This window comes from Carassius carassius, chromosome 17 (genome assembly GCF_963082965.1).
Source record: "Carassius carassius chromosome 17, fCarCar2.1, whole genome shotgun sequence".
NCBI classification, from domain to species: Eukaryota; Metazoa; Chordata; class Actinopteri; order Cypriniformes; family Cyprinidae; genus Carassius; species Carassius carassius.
Genome location: NC_081771.1, coordinates 28,561,636 through 28,584,620, shown reverse-complemented (window position 1 = coordinate 28,584,620; position 22,985 = coordinate 28,561,636). Strand labels below are relative to the sequence as shown.

Genomic DNA, 22,985 nt, shown 5'->3' with positions numbered 1-22,985 from the left:
TTTCTCTGTTAACTGTCTGCATTATGTTTCATTACACTGAACCCTCTCTCGACCGGGGCTCATAAGAACATGGCACTTTACTGAATAAACAAATGGGTTGTCATGTCAATCTTCATGTTTGTGACTGCAACACTATGAATACTTTGTAACAAATTTATTTTATTCCTTCCAATAAAAGTCCTTGGCAATAAAAGTTGTTGGCTCATACACTATATTCCAAGTCCTCTGAAATCATATTATAACTTTGTGTATGAAATTTAGTCATTATTAGCCAAAAATCATACCCTCCAATGTGCAGCAAGTAGCGCTGAAATCTAAATATAGCATGTCGAGATACATCAGACTAGATTTGATTTCAACAGCAATCGGTCAAAGACATGAAAATCAGTGAAGTTTGAAGTGTGTCCAAACATGGAATGTTTCATGATACATCACATTTAAACACAAATTTGAGAGCTACTACAAATGTTTACATTCAATGAAGACTTGGAAAATTATGCACAAGTCATTAAACTACTTTTAAGGTGATTTTTGTTGCTTTACATCCCTTTATTGCATGGAAAACCGCAGCCTGGACATTCAGCTAAATAACTTTTTTTGTTTAAAAGAAAATTTGTTTAAAAAAAAACATGAATAAATGTTGACAAATTTGTCAACAATTCAGGAATAGTGAACTGAATTCACTCCTCCTTGTTAAACTATTTGTAGTGAAATGGAGCTGACTTCGATCCAGGACTCAGTGGCACTCCACTCATTAGGGAACACAAATGTCTGTGACTGCTGTGAATTAGAGAGCCACTTGACATCTTCAGATGTGGAGAGGCAGCATGTCTCAATAATTAAGCCCTTCAGCGGGGTTCAAAAGATGCCTTGTTAAAGGCGCTAGAATTGACGGGAGAATTTTTTCTTTTCACTATCACTGTTTCCAGATTCTCTCTCTTAGCAAAAGATAGAAACCTCTAACCGCCCACACACACTCCAAGAACCCACATATTCACACACGTGCACACATATTCACACACACACACACACACACACACACACACACACACACACACACACACACACACACACACACACACACACACACACAGGGCGCAGATGCAAACGCTCACTATCCTCAAGACAGAAAAAGAATGCCTGCTTACACACATGCACACAGTGTTCCTAAATACTGTATGTTCATCTCTGAAGGAAAGAGAAGAAATGTCCAGATCACATTTCACTTCAACATCAAAATAAAAAATAAGTCATGGAATGACAAATAAAGGTTCCTTTGATCCTTTGACATATAATTGTACTACAAATCCAAAAACAGCTTTTATTGAAAGCAAGCTGCCAAAACAGTTATATTTTATCTCAGTATGATGTGATAGTGTGATGAAAGACCTGTAGATCAACACCTGCTTCTTCATCATTGCCTCTTAAGTCCTGCTCAACAATTTGCACATGAAGTAGGAGGTGAGTAAATAAGAAATGGGTGCAAACACAAGATTACTCAAGCAACAAAATGATAGAGATGGCTCAGAGGATTACAAGATGTTGTATGCCAAACTGTGGAAAGACAGTTTTTATATTGCTTTTCTTGTGATCTTATGACAACATTTGTCAAAATTATCATTGACAATTCATGCAGATCTGCAAAAACAACTAAAAATGCTGTATTATGCATGCCAGACCAATAGGTGGCAATATCACTTTGTGAAGAAACACTATGTGCCGGCAAAAATATGTGTTTTCCTTTAGACTGAACACACTTTGAAATCCGTTTTGAAAAGTTTGCAGTTTCAGGCCAGTTTAAAGCCAGCAAGTAAACACCACCTAAGATGCTGTTCATTTTTTTTTTTGTGCTTCATTTTACTGTAGATTTGTTTTTAAACAAGAGTTTGACTAAAATAATTTCACATTCAATCACACAGACTAGATAGACATGGCAAAAAAAACCATGCAGCTTTGCCCAAATTAAACCTCAGGTGCCTCTCAGCGCGCAGAGGGATCCTCAGGTGTCCCTCTGCACACTGCTGTCACCTCCATGTGAAGAAAGACAAGATGGTGAGCTTTTTTCACCTTCTGTTCTTATTTGCACAGATGAGGAACCTGAACAGTGTGTGTGTGTGTGTGTGTGTGCAGCGTGTGTTAAAATACTAAAAAGGGAAGAAAGCCTCTCTCATGTTTGAATCTGTGCAATCTGATTCTGTGATGTTGGATGAATCATTTGATACCGCTGGGAAATCTGTATTTTTTCCTGGCTAGCTGAATCGAGACTTGTGTGTTGACCACATATAGCTTCCATTTTTTACTGCACTGCATCACACTGTAGACATCTGACCTTGTTAATATCTCTTATGCTGGGACTGACTTAAATAAGAAAGACATGATGTCCCAACCCTGACATCCAAACAAGAAACAGAGCAGGCCCAAAACATGCCCTACACAAGTACATGAACGCTTCTAGCCACACTACCATTCAAAAGTTTGAGGTCAGTAAGAGTGTTTTTTTTTTAATTTTTCTTTTATTATTCCTTTTTTTCAGGAAGGATGCATTAAATGTATCGAAAGTATCAAAAGAAAGAATCAAAAGAATCACGGTTTCTACAAAAATATTAAGCGGCACAACTGTTCTCAACATTGACAATAAGAATTGTTTCTTAAGCATCAAATCAGCATATTAGAATGATTTCAGAGGGATCATGTGACACTGAATACTGGGATTATGGATGCTGAAAATGCAGCATTTGAAGAAATTACATTATTAAATATACTGAAATAGACAGTTTTTTTTTTTGTAATAATATTTAATTTATACACAATATTACTTAAATTTTTACTGTGTTTTTGATTGAATGTAGCCTTCGTGAGCACATGAGAAAAACCTCGTACAATAAGTTAGAAGACTTAAGTTTGGGTCACATTAGCAAAATTTTGTGGGCAAAAAGGACATAAGTGAAGACTAAGAACTGCTCGCATTTTCAAACCAAGAAGCTTGCCATTGGTCAAAGGTCAAATCAGCATGCAGAAATCTTTCACTTTCACAAGAAATTCCAGACTACATGGATTCCTATTGAAATGACCCACGAAATTCACTCAACTGTGGTAAATGAGAGCACACATTCACTTCAAGTTAAGGGTTTTCTTAACTCATTAGGGTCATTTGTTGCAAGCAGCCATACAGACAACACAAAAACCCTGTGTGCTCTGTTGGATTTGTCCCTTTATACACTGAACAACTCCAAAATGGTCTGAACTAGTAAATTAGACACCTGGTTAATCAGTGTATTTTTATTTTGGCAAGTAAACCAACCTGACCAGTACTTGGTGATCAACCAAATCCAGCATGAAAGTGCCAATAACTAACATTACATAAAGTATAGCTGGTCACTTAAAGTGTTTACTAACTGAACCGTTTAAGAGTAATGAGTTTGAAAAGTGTAATGAGTGTAAAATATCATATGCATGAGATCACATTAACACACATTCACATTCAAACACACTCATTAATGATCCCATACACCGACACAATGACGCACACACGTGTGGCACCTCAGAAGAGTGTGAGATTATGAATGGCAGTAGAACTCTTACGGTGACGGTGGGGATGGCGGTGACCAGGGAATACACCAGCACTGGAGGAGCTTTGCTGTCATCTTCAGGTCCTGGATACGGCTTGGAGAAGGCTTTATCGAAGCAGAAGAATCCTTGAACGTGCACCGGGAACGTGTCTGTATACTCAAAGTAGTATGCCAGGAGAACCGTTCCTGCCATGATCACCAGCTGGAAATAGAACATGATTCCAGTTTAGAACAGAAAATCCGTTCAAATACGTGGACGCTGGCGTTCCGGAATAAAACACAAGCTGCAGTCGGAATCTTCGGCTGAGTGAAGGAATAAACACAAGAAAATAAAAAAAGACAATTCTCCCCCGTGAGAGAAGTGACAGAAAATGTTGTGGCGTGAATGAGTGAAGGCTGCATGAAAGGATGCTGAGAGAACGGCTAGAATCTATAGAAGTAGAAATCTATGGAAATTAAAAAACAGAGGCATGGAAGACACAAATAAAGAAAGAGAGGCATTTTACGGAAAAGAAAACAAGCAAATGAGAATGATCAAGGGAGAGAAGAAAAATAGGGTAGGAGGAAAAGAAATGGCAATGTAGCACGAGAGCGAGAGAGAGAGAGAAAGAGAGAGAGAGGAATGGAGGGATGAGAGAGAGAGACACAGACAGAGAAAGAGAGAGGGAGGGAGGAAGGGGGGCGTGTGCATCTGTGCTCACAGCGGGAGAGGAAATGGGTACATCTCTACAAGTATAACATGCAGTTCTTTTATAATTTTAGGCAGTAAAGAAAAATAGCATGCCATTTATTACAGAAAAATTGATGGAATGGCACTTTCACAGAATAGGGTAGAACCATAAACTCTAAAAAAGGTTTTCTTTTTTGAAATTGCATGCTTTTTTTTTTCGGAATCTTCAGAAAATGCTTACTGACAATCCTAAATATTATATTAGCCATGCATACAGTATGTTTTTATTAGTTTGCGATTTGTATTTTCCAGCAATAAACATTACATACATCATTTTTTTAAATTAAAAATGCCATGGCAGAATGGGAAACATGATTCCATATTTATCCTAAACTCTGGCTCAGTATGTGGTTTGCTAGTTTGGAACCTAAATTTGGAACTTAAACTAATTTCCCCCGTTTTTTCTTACAATAACTTGTTTTGTGCCTCTAATGGACAAGTGTCTTGAGACCTTCAAAAATGAATTATAATTCATTGTGACACCATCTAGCATTCTTAAATATGATTGGTGAGAAAAAAATAGAACCCTAGAAAGAGAATGGGAGAGAGAGAGAGATGGAAAGTGCTGGAGTGTGAAAATGATTTGCTCAAGGTGCACCTCTACAATGCAATTAGATCCACAACCCTTTTGTCACTAATGTCCTTTCAAACATTAACAGCCTCAAACATTAGCAGCTGATGTTCAGAGACATGAATCGAATGTTTTTTCCTCATCACTCTGTTCTGAAACTCATTAATAAAGCCAAAGTTCTCTCCATTTGTAACAATCTGAAGTTAAACCAAATAGATAATAGACAAATTTTGCAATTCATTTGTTAAACACCTCAAACACTTTATAAAAGACTTTAGTAGTATAAGATGTTTAAAAATGGTCAGAACTGCTGGATCTGAACAATTGGACTTAGTATTGATATACTGTAATTAACAAGAAACTGAGCTTAAAAACTAGTATGCAAAGCAAAATATTTTGTTCGTGAAGCTCAGTAGTTCAGTGTTGTGGAAATCATTACAGTGATCCAATTTAACAGACAAAGTATTTTGTTTTTGGCACAAAGAAAGAATATTAACTGAACACCGGGGGGGTGCTGTGAATAAATTTACTTGCTAAGTCTGTTATTACAAGACATTTTCTGAATTAATCATCAACCCCCATAACATTCAACTGCAAAAACCTAATAATTTAAGAACTGCTAATTGTAAAACTCACTAATCTGTATATTGGGGAGAGGGTTTGGGTTAATGCATCCCTCTATGGTGGTCCCTCGTGTTTACTGTCCTTAGTCAGACATAAGCCTTTAAAATTATATATATATAAATGTTATAAATATTCAGTCACAAATGCAACTTCCAGCAGAGACTCTGGAACTGGATGTCTACAAATAAAAATGTTTTTTTCCAAAGCCTAGATAAACTTATCCAGAGGGCTAGTTCTACTCCTGGTCTTGTAGGGGAAATTGATAATAGAGATAGATAATTGGCAAATTCTATCATCCAGTGCTTCGAGTTGGTGATAAACAATTCTGAAAAACCACAAAGCTCTTGTATAAACCGTTGCCTACTCATTGCTTCATTCTTGTTGTATTCCAGTAAGATCTTTTCTGCTGACTGCTTCTATCTCTCTTTTCCCGCTGTGCGTGCTTTCATGTTATTTCTAGCTCCTATCCCACATGAACATGAACATGAGTTTTCGGCTCTCGCTCATCTAAAAGCTATCAACAGAGTTTCTGCACCCAGCTTTAGTCTGCTTTGTCAGTCCTCACAGTGATTCCTAACCTTTTTTGTCTGATAAAAACTTTCACAAGAATCCAAAAATTCAAAAAGTCTTGATAAATATACTTATGATTTTATATACGATTTTCTTAATTTTTTATAATCAGATTAAACTGATCAAAAGTGACAGTAAAGACATTAACATTGTCACAAAAATTCGAATAAATACTGTTCTGACATCATTCATCAACGAGTCATGAAAATTAATGTATTATAGTTTCCACAACAATCTTAAGCAGCTTAACTGTTTTCAACATTGATAATGATAAGAATAACAAATCAGTATATTAGAAGGATTTCTGAAGGATCATGTAACACCAAAGACCTTTGCCCATCACAGGAATAAATTACATTTTTAAATACATTAATTTGTAAACAGTTATTTTAAATTGTAATAATATTTCCCTGTATTAATTACTCTATTTTTGATCAAATAAACATGGCCTTGTTGAGCATAAGAGAATCCTAAACTCTGTTGTGTGCTGTATTGTGTTATATAATGTTCCATGTGCATATAATTATTGTTTAAAGCTCAAAATAGATCTGTGCTCTCAGACTAATGCTTGAGGTTCTTAGTCAAAAAAAAAAAAAAAACACCTTTGCACAATGACCGGACAGGAGTGACAGAAGAGTTCATAATCATGGATGTGCTAATTGCAAACAGAAAGCTATCAGATGAAACAATTATAAATGTATCTAAGAAACAAGGCCAGTTTTGGCAAATCTTGGGTGAGTGCTGCATACGTCATAAATACAGTTCTCAGTTTATTTGTTGAGAGAAATATGTCACAGATGTGTTTGATGACACATGGGGCTTTTAAAGAGTGGTCCCACTTTTGTGGCCTCATTTCTCAAAGAGAACCCATTGCTTAGTCAGTATTTTAGTTTTCTGAATTTTTAACCGCTGTGCCAGCAAAGAAAATTCCGCCGTCATGCTAACTCTGCCACTCTGTCAAAAACTGACAAGATGGTGACAGAGAGAAAGAAAATGTTTTTTGCAAACTTTAACTATTGCCGTTAGCAATTTTTGCACATGAAACAGGAAAAAACAGTTTAAACGGGTCTCCCAGCCAGACCAAGCTGGGTATGTTAGTTTTAGATGGGTTTGTGGACCAGCTGACCAATCAGTGAAACCAGCTTCAGCTTTGCCAGGCTGGGGAGAAGATAAACTACCTTAAACCACTTAAAACCAGCAAAATCCCATGCAGAATTAAGGATTTTATGATTTATGATAATCTTCCATCTTTACTGTTAAAGAGTGTAAAATGAGTAATTTAACAGTAAAGTCTTCCTGACAAATGACAGTAAAAATCTTGAAAAAATAAATTATGACAAATTTAATAACAGCAATATTACAGCTTAATGGTCTCATTTGCCAGGGAGCTTCCCAAACAGTCCAATGAGATAAGTGTGCCCTCTGCTGTTCACATCCAGTACTTTATTTCAAAGGCAGTACACATAACATACAGTAGTTTACCTGCCACAGATATATTGATTATTTATATTTCATCCAAGACTCTTTCTTTTATCAATATTTATTTAATTAGAAAACAGAATCGTGGTTGTCTTGTCACATTAAGGGCTTCACAGTTTGTTTCTATCACTGGTTTGCACTCTAACTGCCATGTGCCTTATGTCACTTTCTCTCTCTCTCTCTCTCTCTCTCTCTCTATCTCACTCTCTCTTTTTTTTTTTACAATGTCCTTATTTGTATATTATATTTTATATATATTTTAAACTGTCTTTATCTGTATTATGTCTACTGTTAGTGTTAAGTGTTAACTGTATTCACCAAGGGTCTGAGAGTAACACAATTTCAATTCTCTGTATGTGCTGTACATGTGGAAGAATTGACAATAAAGCAGACTTTGACTTTGACCTTTGACTTTGCAGTTTGCTGAATCATACAGAAGGTAATATTCCGTGTTTGTGTGTGTGTGTGTGTCTGTGTGTATAAACACATACACATTCCCTACACAATAGATTTATCAAATGCTTTTATGCAGGGTGATGGAAATAAATGCTACACATGGGAAGCCGTGATGAACAGATGGCAAGCATGCAATTCAAAAAAGCTATGTTTTATTTATAGAAGTAAAAATTGAAAAACTTTGTTCAGAAGTGGATCATTCCTATTATTCTTATTCCTCCTGTTCCAAGAGAACCCAAAGAGCCACTAGCTGAGAAGTAAGCTACATCTTTTCTTTAGCCTGCATTAGGCTTTTTACAATAGCTAAGCAAGCAATATATAATCCTGTATTGCACCTGGGGAAATTACACTGCTGCGTTGAGTGCAGAAATGACTGCAGTGTAGGCTACAAGACATTTTGAGTTACATTTCACAACTTATTGTAATCCATTTTTTCTATAGATGAAAATAATAAAGTAGCAGAGCTACTGAAGGTGTGGAATCATATAACTGGCTCACTGAAGCTCATGTAGGATGTTTAATGATGCCCACACACGGTTAAAATAACTGATTTGAGATGAATAATAAACTAGGTCTGTAAACCTCAGAGGGAAAAAAAACTTAAGATAGAACTCCTTTGTATGGTTTTATTGTTGTTTGTTTCAGCAAGTTACCAAATTAATGCTGAATTGAGAATTCATAAATGCATCTCTACCAATTATTTAGTAAAACAACTGCACGATAGTGCATATATTGTGCATGCAAGAGAATACATTAGTTAAGGTTTTACTATTACAAAAAAGTAGAAAAGAGACCTACTTTTTTTTGTGCAATCTGCTCAAATTCTACCAGATCTTTTTTTCCTCAGCAAGCCAAAGTCATTATTCATGGATAGACGTTCCATGATTTCGCAGATTTAGCATTTTCTAATAACATTTTCTTCTTTTACATTGTATGCACATTAGTGTCTACTGAGCACGTCTGTTTCTCTACTTGCGTACATTTTCCCAAAGGATCAATTCTTTACGTTACATATTTTACGATTATATTTTTCATGCAACACATTGCATACTTCTCTTAATTTGCTTTTGACTTGCTTTTGTGATTGGGCTGCAAAGAACTAAGACAAATTGTGATCAAAGTAACGGTCTTCCTCTTGGCGAACACTTCCATGTGTTCCTCCCACTTCTGCTGTTCTGTGGAGGTTCAGAATTAGTCTCTTATCTCTGTTCTTATCTAATCTCCAGCAACACACACGCTGAACACAAACACGGGAATGAGTTATCTCCTCTGGGGGATAAAAGCGAGGACTTCAAAAACTGAACCCTAACGAAACATGTCTAACAGATTACAAGAACGCTGGGTGGTGGCAGCTCAGGAGGTGAGCAGCTGGGAGATTAATCCAAAGGTTGCATGTTCAAATCCCAACTGGAAGATGCATTTTTTGGAGAATTATTTTGGATTCATCATTATTTTCCTTTTTTCCCTTCACAAACATAGTCTGAGATTAAACAAACAACCCTGCAGTAATGTCAGAGAATACAGTATGAAGCATTAGCACTTTGATCGAGGTCAATATATTCATATGGAATGACGTTAAACAGGTATGTTAATTGACATGGATCAATAGTGAAGTAAAAAGTTGGAAAGTAAAGTAACTGTAGAAGAAACAGTTCAGTATGTTTCAGTGTTCAACAAAGCTAGCCCAGCTCAGACTTCATTGAAGATGGTTGTTTAAGTCACACCAAGTGTTCAGTGATACAGCCTGTCAGTGCCGAGAGATCCTCAAGATTTTCATGTGCAGATAACACAAGTCCCACAGTGATGAGACTGAGCTGGAACGGCATCAAGAATCAGGGAAAGAAAAATGCCTGAGACAATTTTACCAAATGCAACTGATAATGAGATGCAAATGTAGAACTAAGGATTTTGTGCCACAAGGGAGAGCTGGATTCCAACAGAGAGCGCTACTTTGCTACATGAAAGCGTGCTGGAGACACTGAGGAGGCTGTGAGGGGCTGGGTACCTCCAACCTCTGCCTGTGTTTAGAATACTAGCTATTGTGCAATATATACTGTAAGAAAAAAAAGGAAGTCATTCGGTGAAACATTATTATACTTTATTATCACATGACCTCCTCATGTTCTAAATGAATGGCTTCTAGTTATCAACTTGAATGCATTAAAAAAAATCTAATTTTCAGTAACAATGACTTAAATTCCATTAGGCTTATGAGTCAAAGTAGGGATTAGAGCAATAATTAACTAACTCAGCATGCTCACTACATACTGAAGAAATAATAGGAGCAAAGTTAGTATGCTAATAAAACAGCTGTTGTCCTTTTGGGGATTCAGAGTTTGCCAAGAATACTAGCTGAATACTCAATCTGAAATATATTTCTTAAAAGTGCCAATAAACTGCCCAGCTTAAAAAAAAAAAAAAAGTTCTAATAATGGTTTCATTACGGAAATGCTATTTCCTGAAAAAAAAAAATGATTTTTTTTTTTTTTTGTTACTTTTTTTTTTTCTTGGCTATATATTAATGTTACGGGAACATTCAATTGCATCATTTTTGAAACATTATGGGAACATACTTTGAAATGTTTCCAGAACATTCTTAAACAAGTAATAACAGAAACACTTTAGTACAGGACCAATTCTCACTATTAAATGGCTGTTTATTAGCATAATAACATATGGGCTGTTTATTAGCACTTACAAAGCACATGTTCTGCATGACTATATTCTGCATTCCTAATCCTACACAATATTGAAACTCAACAGCTGCATTACTATTAATAATCAGCAAATCAGCAAAAGTCGTAATTAATGGTTTGTTTATAGTGAGAATTGGACCCTTAAAATAAAATTTGACTGTCATAACATTTAAAAAAACACCCATTTAATACATTTTAATATATGTGCATATAAAATATTTGTGCTAATATTTTGAGAAGCCCTAATATTAAAAAGCCCTAAAATGTCTTAATTGTTTTTCTTTACATAAGAAAGAAATTGTTCCACGGAAGTAAGATGCTGTGCCACACGAACTGTAAAGTTTCAATTTAATGACTTTTAAAAAAATAAAAAAAATAAACTAATAACTTTGATACTTTGTTGGGTCATTGCTAGATTTCTAATGAAGCAAACCAGTTTGGACCCAACCAAATTTGGACTTGAATGTATGTTAATGTGTACATTTGGTTACTTTGGAAAGCCTGTGAAGTCCAATCAAATTTCTGTGGAAGGCTGATGCAAAGGTTTTTGGCTGGAATCATTGCCTCTGCACTGGGCCTAGAGTGACTGAAGCAATCAGGCGCTGTGTATGTTAACACTGCTCATTAGCAGGATTAATTAAGAGGGTTTTTGAGGGTATTTGCCTCCGAGACCTAGGATCCAACAAGGACTCCATAATAAAGGGATGTGGGAACATCACAGATGAGTAAAGAGGTCATGGAGTAATGCCAGCCTGACAGTATACTGTGACTGAGTTCAAATGATGACTGTACTGTTCATGCTAATCTTAAGTGACTCATGCTTCACAGTCAGGTATACTGTGTGACTCTATGTGTTCGGTTCTGGAAGTATTTATTAGAGCTGCCAGTCAGGGGAGCAGAGTTATAGGTACAGTTTAATGTATTTCCGCTCCACAGATTATTGAATATGGCAGTGCGTGTCTCAGGTGGAGTGTTCTAAAAAATAAAAAAACTATTTTTTTTTTTACTGAGGAACGTTGAACTCTTTTAAAAAGTGTTTTCTAATTCAGTTTTATCATGCAAAGATCACCACAAACTGAAGAAATTCTGTCATTATTTACTCATCTGCATTTCCAGGTGTCAGTTCAAATCTGTGTTCTGTTCATTGTTTCCATGAAATACATATGGATCATTCTTCTGACAAACCTTCATGAAGATACTTACTATTGAATTCAAATGTTGGGGTTAATTATTACTTAAGTAATCTTTTTTAAAATATTCCCAGGGTGAATTTTTATGCTTTTACAATCAACTTAGAGAGTTACTATGGTATTTCATAAGCTACAAAGACGAGACACAATCTCGAATGAAATGTAGAACGAAATGACCCAAGAGGATGTGCAATCCCTTTGAAGACTTTGAAAACTACAATTCCTTTTAGTTCCACTAGAGGGCAGAGCATAATGTTCATGACAAAAACTGTGACTATGGAAGCATATGGAAGGGTGGACTGAGAGGTGAATACTGTAACTCAACTCACCTCTACTAACAGGAAGCATGGCACTATATATTTGCTCCTTTTAATTCCTCCCCTCCCCACAGTCCTCCTGTCCATCTCTTCTGTCTTCAGTATATCAAGCAGACACCTAGAATAAACACAGGCATGAAACATTAATTTCAATGAGATCATCTTACTTATTCAGTTACATTGTTTATATGGACAACATTTTAGATGTAATGCATGTATAATATTATCTAGAGCACTGCAGTGATGATGTCATTTTGTAGGCCAACCCATAAATTCACATAACCTGGTTTCCTTGACAAAAACCCAAAAGGAGTTTTCCAAAGGCATTTGGATTATTGCAGAAAATAAGATCTGTGATGAACAAAAGTTTATTATTACTAGTAATCCATTAGATTACTAGTAATCTAGTAAAGTAATCCACAATAGATATTTTAAGATAAAACCACTACAAACCTATAGAATCACAGCACCTACAGTACTTAAAGGGATACTCCACCCCAAACTGAAAATTTTGTCATTAATCACTTAACCCTATGTCGTCCGAAACCCGTAAAAGCTTTGTTCGTGTTTCAGAACACAATTTTTAATATATTTTGGATGATAACCAGGAGGCTTGAGACTGTCCAATAGACTGCCAAGTTACACTGTCAAGGTCCAGAAAAGTAAGAAAAGCATCATGGTTCAACTGTAACGTTATGAATGCGAATAAAACTAAAATAACAACTTTATTAAGTGTAAGTGATTAATGACGAAAGTTTCATTTTGGGTAGGAGTATCCCTTTAAAAACAATAACTAAGGGAAATAAAATCTATGATGGATCATTTTTCTTGATGCATCTACTCAAATACAAAATTTCTTGCTTTTGTATAAATACAGTATGGGTCCATGCTTACAATGAAAAATACAATCCCAGGTTTTGCCAACAGTGCATTTGTAGAAAAAACTATCCCAGTGAGGCAAAGGGCTTAATGAATGAACTAAGCAATGGAAATATAAAAATGCATAAATTTGAGGGTTGGGTGCAGGGTAGTGGATAGAAAATAGTGTTACCATAGTACAAGAAGAAAAGAAGTCAATAAAAAGTCCACCATGACCTACAATTTGTGAAGGTTCCTCAAAACTTCTTTGGTTTTATAATAATGGTTTTCAAAATGGGGGTCACAAAAAAAAAAAAAAAAAGACATTTCTGACATAACATTTCCCAGACCTCATGTTTCCTGCACAGCTAGTCTGTGCATTCATGCACACATTGCATGCAAAAACAAAAACAAAATGCAAGCATTTCAATCATTCAGAAAGATTTACTGAAATCCCTGAAACAATCAGAGCTGCTACTCAATCAACATATGACTCACTGTGAGTTCTTTGTCAAGGCGTCGTTACTTCAGTACAGACAGCCATTAGGCTGCTCTTACTTGCTGTGCCACTAGGAAACCAAAATTAGACTCTCTTTGGTGCTATACTTCAATGTCACTTCTTTGTTCATGGTTATTCTGACTTTTAAAGTGAAGTGATGTGACATACAGCCAAGTATGGTGGCCCATACTCAGATTTCATGCTCTGCACACACACAGCAGTGAACACACACACACACACACACCTCGGAGCAGTGGGCAGCCATTTATGTTGCGGCGCCCGGGGAGCAGTTGGGGGTTCGGTGCCTTGCTCAAGGGCACCTCAGTAGTGGTATTGCCAGCCCGAGACTCAAACCCACAAACCTAGGGTTAGGAGTCAAACTCTCTAACCATTAGGCCATGACTTCCCCCTTTTTTTCTGAAAGTTATGCAATGGTTATGGTTATGGTTATGCAATGTTCATGATGTGTCTACCCAATGTGATAAAAACAACTAAAAAATGTTAACCTAAAATTAACAAAAGTGTTTTCCTCCCTTATATTTCAGCTTAACTTTTGGCAAGTCTAAAGATTGACTATAGCCCTTTAGGTAGGTCCTGTCATGACAAAGTTTTGTACTTCATGTTTTCAAATACTACAAAACCGGGGAAAAACCTAAAACAAAAAGTGTAAAGAAAAAGTGACCTGTCAGCTCACGAGTGGCATGCAATTTTAAACTTTAGCTAAAAGTTTCAGTTCTAAATGGTTTACACATAAATAGTTTAACCTCTTGTACTGTGTTAATGCATTACCTTGATACTAAAGGTTACTGAGTGTCCAGATGCATGTATTTGTATAACTACGTATTATTGCAGCTTTTCCGTAAGTAATGTCACCAAGCATTGAGATTATCAATAAAACTATTACGCATTGACAATACTTTTTCCATCACCAGCTCTGTATCATCAAATTATCAGTGCAGCATCAAGAACATTATCAGCACAGCGGCAGCTCGTTTCATTTGCAGCCAGGACTCGCAGAAAAAGAAAACCAAATTCCCAGTGTGCCGAATAGAAGATGAGTTATAGGACGAGGGACTGAAATCTGAGATTAGAATCTTAGTGCAGTACTTCAGAATTCTCTCGTTTGATGTGTAGGTCACAAACACACGCTCGTAATACTGTACATCGCCCCCAACCAAGAATGCATTAGTAAAGAGACCAACAATAAGAATATAAGCTCTCTTCTGAGACTTGAGTGATCAAGATCACTTTTATGTTTTCTTCACTATTGTTACATAATGAGGGGGAGAGAGATAAATAAAGACAGATGAATAAAACATGAGGTTTAGCTTCTGTCTTTAGCACTGTGTTCCTCAGGCTCAGCAGCAAACACAACACCACAAACATCTTGTAGCTGTCACCATCTACACAGAGCCATTAAAATTCATCGTCTAAAAATGCAAAGGCTTGAGTTGAAAAAGCACAAAAGTGATTTTATGCACCAATTACGATGCAATAACTTAGGTCTGCAAGTCAACGAGTTAAAATAGGGAACAAGATATTTGTGCTCCTTACTGGTGCTATAAACAACTCATTGCTACCAGATGAAGTACCTTTTGATTGTCAAAACGTTCTCTGAACTCAACTTTTGAGATTCTTTTTTGGTCAGGCAAAAGACTCTCACATTTCTATGCTGGATCAGGCTGGCTTATGCTGGTTTTATAATGGTGTCCTCATCTGTCACTATTCTCTCAAATTCTTTTACTATTTTCTCACATCTCTGCTCTAGTCTGCACTTCTCTAAACCAACTTGGTACTCTGTCCTGTGGTACTTGTAATCTTGAAGTTGCTTCAGATAAAAGAGCCTGCTAAATTAATAGATAAAAATAGATAACGTTTGGCATCAGTATTGTCAAATCTGGTACAACCCAACTGAAGCAAGGCAGGGGGAGATTATCAGTGAATAATACATTAATACAATTTATCCTGTTCTTCACACAAAACTATAATGACACTATAAGCATTTAACAAGGGTTTTAAAGGGAGTTCACCCCAAAATTTTATCATCATATGCTCAATACGAAATGTCGATTCAAACCCATAACTGATGCGCATTGATTAAGGTTTTCATGTAAATAAAAGCCTAAATTAAATCTGCTCATCATTCAAACCGAGCAAGTCTCTTAAATTTTGACTAAACTGCTCAATTCTTATGCCTTAGTTTTATGACCTCTTTACAAACTGTTTTTTTTTGTTTAAAAAACAATTAGTTTTTTTTTCGGTTATTTAAGTGCATCATCCGGGTGTTTAAAGTGCACTTTTTCTTTTTAGAATTTTCAGTGTGAACCCACTATTTATACTACAAAACATCATAGAATAGTGCATAAGCATGCGATTTGAGACACACCTAGAATTTTCAGTTTTGGGTGCACTATAAGGACATTTAAAATTAAAATACAAGAACTTTACCTTAAAAAAATACGGTAGCAACAATTAGAGAATTCTGGAAATATAAATGCACCATTATCCACTGAAAATGATGAGAATAATCGTTCCTTTTCACTTTATCCATACATACATCTTAATATACATAGTAAGGGAACTTTCCATGGATCAGTACCAGTAACAGGTTTTTACCATAGTATTTACAGTACATTATTTTAACAGGTAAAACTACATTCATTTTTACAGTAAAGTACAGTCTAATAGGGAACAATCTGTTTTTGCTGGGTTAATCATAACTGGGCTATATCAAACACTTCTACCATGTTCTCCTGTCTATAATTCTGTTTGAAGCCTTGCGCTGCCTAGCTGCTGAAGTGACAGCGGCATTAACACATTTTTTATTTTGTCCTGAGGACCAGCGGCATCTGGGTAATCCTTTATTCCTAAAAGCTTGATTTGGCTGAGTAGGTGTAATGACTCTATATTGCTCAAACTCTTGAAAGTGAACCGTCAACCCCTCAGTTCTTATGTGAGTGTCAGTGAGCACTGCTCTTACAATTAACAAAACACTGACAGACCACTGTCATGCATCATAAAATCTGGCACCACACTGAAAAGTGGGGCGCTGCATTTACAGAAAACACACAGCAAAGGAAAAATGAGCACAGGTACGTTCTTAAGAAATCCATCTTCAAAGGGAAGTCTAAGGCAGCCCTCATGATACGTCTCTCCTCTGAGCTCTTTAAAACATACACTCTTAGCAACAGAGAGAAGGAAAAGCAAATCCAGGTCACTGCTAAGGAGTACGTTAGAAACAAGGAGAGCACAAGGGACAGAAAGGACAACAAGACAAGATCTTTAGCTTACACTGTATCTTGAAAGTAGCTTATTTGGGTTTAAAACTGGACCTTGAACAACAATTATTAAAACATTAACCTATGATTATTAGAATTCAGGTCAATTAGCAAAGTACTACTAATGAATATATAATTCGCTGATGACTCTTGTTGGTTGATGGCAGCAGAAGAATACACATGGCCCCTGATCCTGCACTAGTGACTGTCCTGAGCTGTGACGTGAAAGGATCACAGCAGATAAATATAAGCCCATTTCACGCTTTTAAGAGCACTTTAAAAATAGGGCACTGATTAAAACATCTACTATATAATGAAATATCTGTAATTTATTTGTCGGAAAGAATGATTGCCAGATTATTTTTAATGGCTGTCAATGGAGGAAGATGCTATTTGCGCCCATAATGGTGTGGTTATGATATCTGAACCATGCTAACCAATAAACACCTTGGGTTTGCTGATATCAGGTTGGCTAGCATGTCTTTGGAGGAGAGCATTTTGCATAAGGAAGTCAGAAAAACCTCTAAACCATTTACATCAATCAAATAACCAATAAAATAAAAACATTCTGCTACTAAAAGAGCTTTTTACACCATGCTACAGCATTATATATATATTTTTTACTTAGATTAAATGTTGGATTGAGCAAAATGTCATGGTTTTATTTAAACAATGAAAACAAGCAAAAAAAGGTATAAGCATGCATTTTGCAGAACAAACCCAAAATTGCAGTGCCACAAGTTTGAAAAAATAAAGTGCTTGTAACAGCAAATTGTTTAGCAACAGACAACCAACCATAAATTGCCTCATTAAACTTTCATGCATATTGTGCAGCCACAGAAACTTTCACAAACTCTTTAAATGTTTAGCTTCTGAGGAAAGCAGATAAAAATATCGAACAGTGACACAAGTTCCTGATTTTTCCTTCTCTGTTTTTGTAAGACTTAAGACAACCAGAGCATGACAGCATGAGATTCTAGTAAGCCAACATTTTTATGCTAATACGCTAACTTAACTAGTAAGCTTTTTTCAGCTATATTAGCTTCATCACAAACACACTGCAATTTTAAAACCTGACTTCACAGTGTGAAACGTGGCTCAAGATAACAAGATTATTTTAACACAGGAATAAATAAGTGAAGCCTAAGTGAATAATTCCAAGTGTTAAAGTCCAGTATTGTCCCTCCTACTGTGTGAAAGTACAATACAGTGCGTTATTTGTTAACTAAACGTGTAACTATCTACACCGGTAATACATGCTTATCAGATCACTTGCAAGTGATATGCTGCTATCTTTCAGATCTGTTGCATTTCAAACAACAGTAGCGGACTCAAAGACAGGGAAAATGGCCCCCGTTCCTCCAGTATGATCTGAAGTTAGAGAATGAATATTATGACAGGGCTCTGATTTTTCATGCTCTCTGTGTACACATAGAAAAGAGGGCATGTGGGTCTCTGTGTCACTCACAGTACAGAAATCTTCAGTACCAGTTGCTGACATGGCTGCTTTATCCTCTGCATGACGGCCAAGACACGTCCGCACACTCAGATTATTTTGACTGAATTACTTTGACTGAATCCACATAGTCTCGGGTGGCTTTTGACTTGCGGGATTAAGTCTGGTTCACATTGATTGTAGCTTATTCTGGCCAAAAACCACCTACATAGACAAGAAAGGGCCACTTGACTGTTGGGAAAGCAGCCTACTACAGTTCGTTTTCATGTGCCATTTAGGGGTGGATTTAAATTCATATTAAAATAGTTTAAGTATTTAAATTGCACATAGGTGTCCTTTTGCAGAGAACACAACCAATATTAGCACGGATGTGCACAGGCTTTGTGCTAAGAATTTGGGGGGTGGGTGCATTCAAAATGTTGAATAAAAAGAAAATACATTTATATGACATGGTTTTGGAACCTAGAATTTTTAAACATACCAAAAATGTGGCACAAAGTTTTATGAAATGATTAACAAAATGTTTGACAAAATGTCTTCAAATTATAAGTTTCTTCATTATACAATGATAATAATAAGAATCATTTATTGAGCACCCAATCATCATATTCAGGATCATGTGACACATCACAGGAAATAATTACATAAAAAATATATATTCAAATAGAAAACAGATTAATATATATATATAGATTTATATATATATATAGATTTATATATATATATATATATATATATATATATATATATATAGTACAGACCAAAAGTTTGGACACACCTTCTCATTCAAAGAGTTTTCTTTATTTTCATGACTATGAAAATAGTAGAATCACACTGAAGGCATCAAGGGCTATTTGACCAAGAAGGAGAGTGATGGGGTGCTGCGCCAGATGACCTGGCCTCCACAGTCACCGGACCTGAACCCAATCGAGATGGTTTAGGGGTGAGCTGGACCGCAGACAGAAGGCAAAAGGGCCAACAAGTGCTAAGCATCTCTCGGGGAACTCCTTCAAGACTGTTGGAAGACCATTTCAGGTGACTACCTCTTGAAGCTCATCAAGAGAATGCCAAGAGTGTGCAAAGCAGTAATCAAAGCAAAAGGTGGCTACTTTGAAGAACCTAGAATATGACATATTTTCAGTTGTTTCACACTTTTTTTTTATGTATATAATTCCATATATAATTCCACATGTGTTAATTCATAGTTTTGATGCCTTCAGTGTGAATCTACAATTTTCATAGTCATGAAAATAAAGAAAACTCTATGAATGAGAAGGTGTGTCCAAACTTTTGGTCTGTAATGTATATATGTATGTATGTATGTATATATATATATATATATATATATATATATATATATATATATATATATATATATATATATATATCACAAAAGTTATCACTGTAGCAGGTGTTTATCTTTATCACCAATAGTGCAAACTTGAGTTCAAGCTGCCATATAAGATACGGTGCATTGAGGTCAAGCTAATAAAGCCAATGAAATCATGAATTTTATTGGAACCAGATGGGATCCTGCTCCTGTTATACATCTATTGGCACAGAGTTGCAGTTTTAGTTGATGTATTAAGGGTAATTGACTTTCTTCAGCATGCATTGAACCTGGGCCATTAAAGTAGCTCTTGCACAACATGCACTGTATATTTCTAGTGGTGTACAAAAACATACACTCATTAGATAAATGCTTTTATCCAAAGCGACTGACATTGCATTCAAGGTACACATTTGATCAGCTTTCCCTGGGATTTGAACCATGACCATGGCATTGTTAACACCATGCTATGTTGTTTGAGCTACATGGCAACAACTTAACAAGTGTGGGTTCTTTAAGTTTTTAATATTTATTACAAGTTTAGGATGAGTTTGTTAATGTAGTTTTCAGTTGATTATTTCAATCTGATACTGTTCTTTGCATTGTGCTTTTAAGTTTTATGTGCAATATGGATCAGATGGCCAGTGGACAGGCTGCGGGTGGGACGTGGGTGTGCCGTCTGAGGCAGACACTCAAATTTAGGGGATGAAGCATTCTGATAACATTCTGATTACATTAGGGCTTCGGGGTTTACACACACACACACACACACACACACACACACACAGTGCGCTTATGCAGTACTAACAGGCAGTATTCATCATTGCATACTGCAGATCTTGGCAAAACAACGCAAGTATACAATTGCCAAAGTAATACCTGCCCTAAAACACAGTTATAACTGTAAACATATATTTAGCTGACTCCAGCACATTCTTGTAAATAAAGGTTCCAAAAAGTGATTTCATAGCAGTGCCATAGAAGAACCTTTCAGTGAACAGTTCCTAAAAGAAGCCTGTTTTCCTCTTGAACATATTCCTCTATAAAGAGGAATGGAAAGTTTCCATTGATGTTAAAGGTTCTTCACTTAACCATAGATGCTAGTAAAATACCTTTATTTTTAAGTGTGTACAAATTAATATAAAAAAGCACAGCATGCACTGCTGAGTAAGTTACAAAACTTTACATTTACATCACTGTCACTTTTGTTCAGAGGAAAAGACAAAGTCTTTCTGTGCGACACACAGTTCTACTGCGCTACGACTCCCTGATGTGGGTCAGACCCTGAACACAGTTTCTCCCTGCAACAGCCTTGATCTAGTACCGCCTCTGTTGCATTCACATTCAAAGGCATTAAATCCATTACAACCGGCTTATTGAGCCACCCAAATGCCTGCCCACAGCCCACATTCACCATTATAAACACATCAGCAAGAGTGAGAGTGTGTGCGAGAGAGAAAGTGCTTACCTCTAATGGTTGTAGCAGTGATGGAAGTAAAGGTGCTATATTACAGCCATTCTGGTTGGATGTGAACACAAGTGCTTTTGGAAGTGTGTGAATGAAACAGCAGCACCTGCTTAACTCAGCTCTCTGCGTGTAAACGGCTGTCTCTTCACCAGAGGCATACTGCCACGCTTCTCGCTCTCTCTTCTCTCTCCTGCTCTCACTCTGTTTCCCTCTCTCGGCACACACACATTGACAGTGGCATCAGTGCCACCCCTCTCCACATTAAGAGATGTAATGTGAATAAGCTGGACTGATGTCCCAGCATTAAAGAGCAAAGATCAAGCTGATTCATTAAGAATCGATTATAGAATAAAGGTCTGAGAGGGAATTATAGATGAAATGGAGCAAAAAACAGTGAGAGGAAAAAGCAAACAAAGGATGCTGGGACAAAATGCAATGAAGAAGAACCATTAAATGGCTGTTATTTTCACAAAAAAAATCATGAAAACTAATCTGCATTGCTTTGGGTGTCCATGTAAAAATGTAATGTAACCTGATGAAAAACATTTCTTCAGGTGGTAAGATTAAATTAACTGGTTTCCACTACAAAAATATATTTTAGAGGTCAGATCATGTAAAATGTCTCGTTATAGGACTTAAAAGTTGCTCCCTATTATAGAGTTAAAACATAACAGTAACAAGTATTAACATGAATCAACCAAAGCTTTAAGCATTATAAAGCATTAGATAAATACATTATCATCAATATTTATTGATGTTTAGAGCCTTACAGTTTAAAAAAACTTTTAAAAGTATAGGATATTTGACATAAATACAAATTTCTGTATGACATTTAATGTGTTTGCATGTGCTGTGGGTGTATTAAGTAGCTGGATAAATAAAAAAAGATGAAACAGAAAAGCTGGGAATAAATGCATGCGAATAATAAAAAACAGAGAGAGGGAGGGGACAATGATCAACCCACTGCTTTTATTGAGCTAGTTCTGCTGCATGACATTGTTAAAAAATATCACAAGGTCTACATGTAGGGCGGGAGGTAGATTTGCAGTTCCCATGGAAACTCGGGCACCATGCCTCACGAGAGAGACGTTCCCTTACAGACTTTAACATCGACGGATCCCTTGGACGATCTATGCGAAAATTGCAATGCTTCGGGTCATCAGTAACCAAACTAAACAAAGCAGACCAATGCTTTAAAATGCATGAAGAGAATATGTTAAGCTAATTCCTTTAAATCTAAGCTATCAATGTAAAATCTCAACCAAATAACAAGATTGCTTACTGACTTACCAAAAATATACATACATTTGGTTATAATCACATTAAATACATTGAAAGACGTGTGTGGTTTCTATGCCACTTGTGGCACCAAAGTGAATTAAATCACGGTTTCCTGAACACTTCCCATATCAGCCATTGGCTGGACAGACAGGAAGTCTCGTCCCAAACTCAAGGTTGAGCAAATGTTGTTGTATTGTGCTGGTGGGAAACAAATAGTTCAGCATTGTCTTCTGTTCAGGGTCTGTTGTGAGTGCGTTCTCTTGGACTAAATCTTAAATATCTTAAACTGTGTTCCGTAGATGAACGGAGGTCTTATGGGTTTGGAACGACATGAGGTCATTAATGACATAATTTACATTTTTGGGTAAACTAACCCTTTAATAATATGCCCTGTCTAAAACCTAGTGAGCTGCATCATAACCCAGAATTTAAAACTCTTGTCATTTTATGTCTTTCTTTCTTATGCAGAACATAAAGGAATATATTTTGAATACATTTTTTTGTCCATACAATGAAATTATTGGGTCCAAACTAGTCTTCAGACTAAAGGTCTGGAATTCATTGCAGCCTTCATTGGCCAAGCCCCGCCCATGAGACCATTTGACCGACATGT

The 22,985-nt window shown here is 36.3% G+C and overlaps 1 protein-coding gene across 5 annotated transcripts in view; it reads right to left on the bottom strand.

Annotated features, from left to right (window-relative positions):
- Nucleotides 1-21,293, bottom strand: part of LOC132161519 (phospholipid phosphatase-related protein type 5-like) — a 49,354-nt gene extending 28,061 nt beyond the window's left edge. For 2 of the 5 annotated variants that reach the window (XM_059571635.1, XM_059571632.1), the window contains exons 1-3: nt 21,092-21,292; nt 12,215-12,320; nt 3,583-3,771 (exon numbers count right to left, since the gene is read on the bottom strand). In XM_059571635.1, coding sequence (XP_059427618.1) covers nt 3,583-3,771; nt 12,215-12,289 — 264 coding nt within the window. In that variant the 5' untranslated portion in view covers nt 12,290-12,320; nt 21,092-21,292. Of the gene's footprint in view, nt 1-3,582; nt 4,166-12,214; nt 12,321-21,091 lie in introns of those variants that run through there. The other 3 variants (XM_059571636.1, XM_059571633.1, XM_059571634.1) reach the window with 3 other exon arrangements.
- Nucleotides 21,294-22,985: the final 1,692 nt, after the last annotated feature.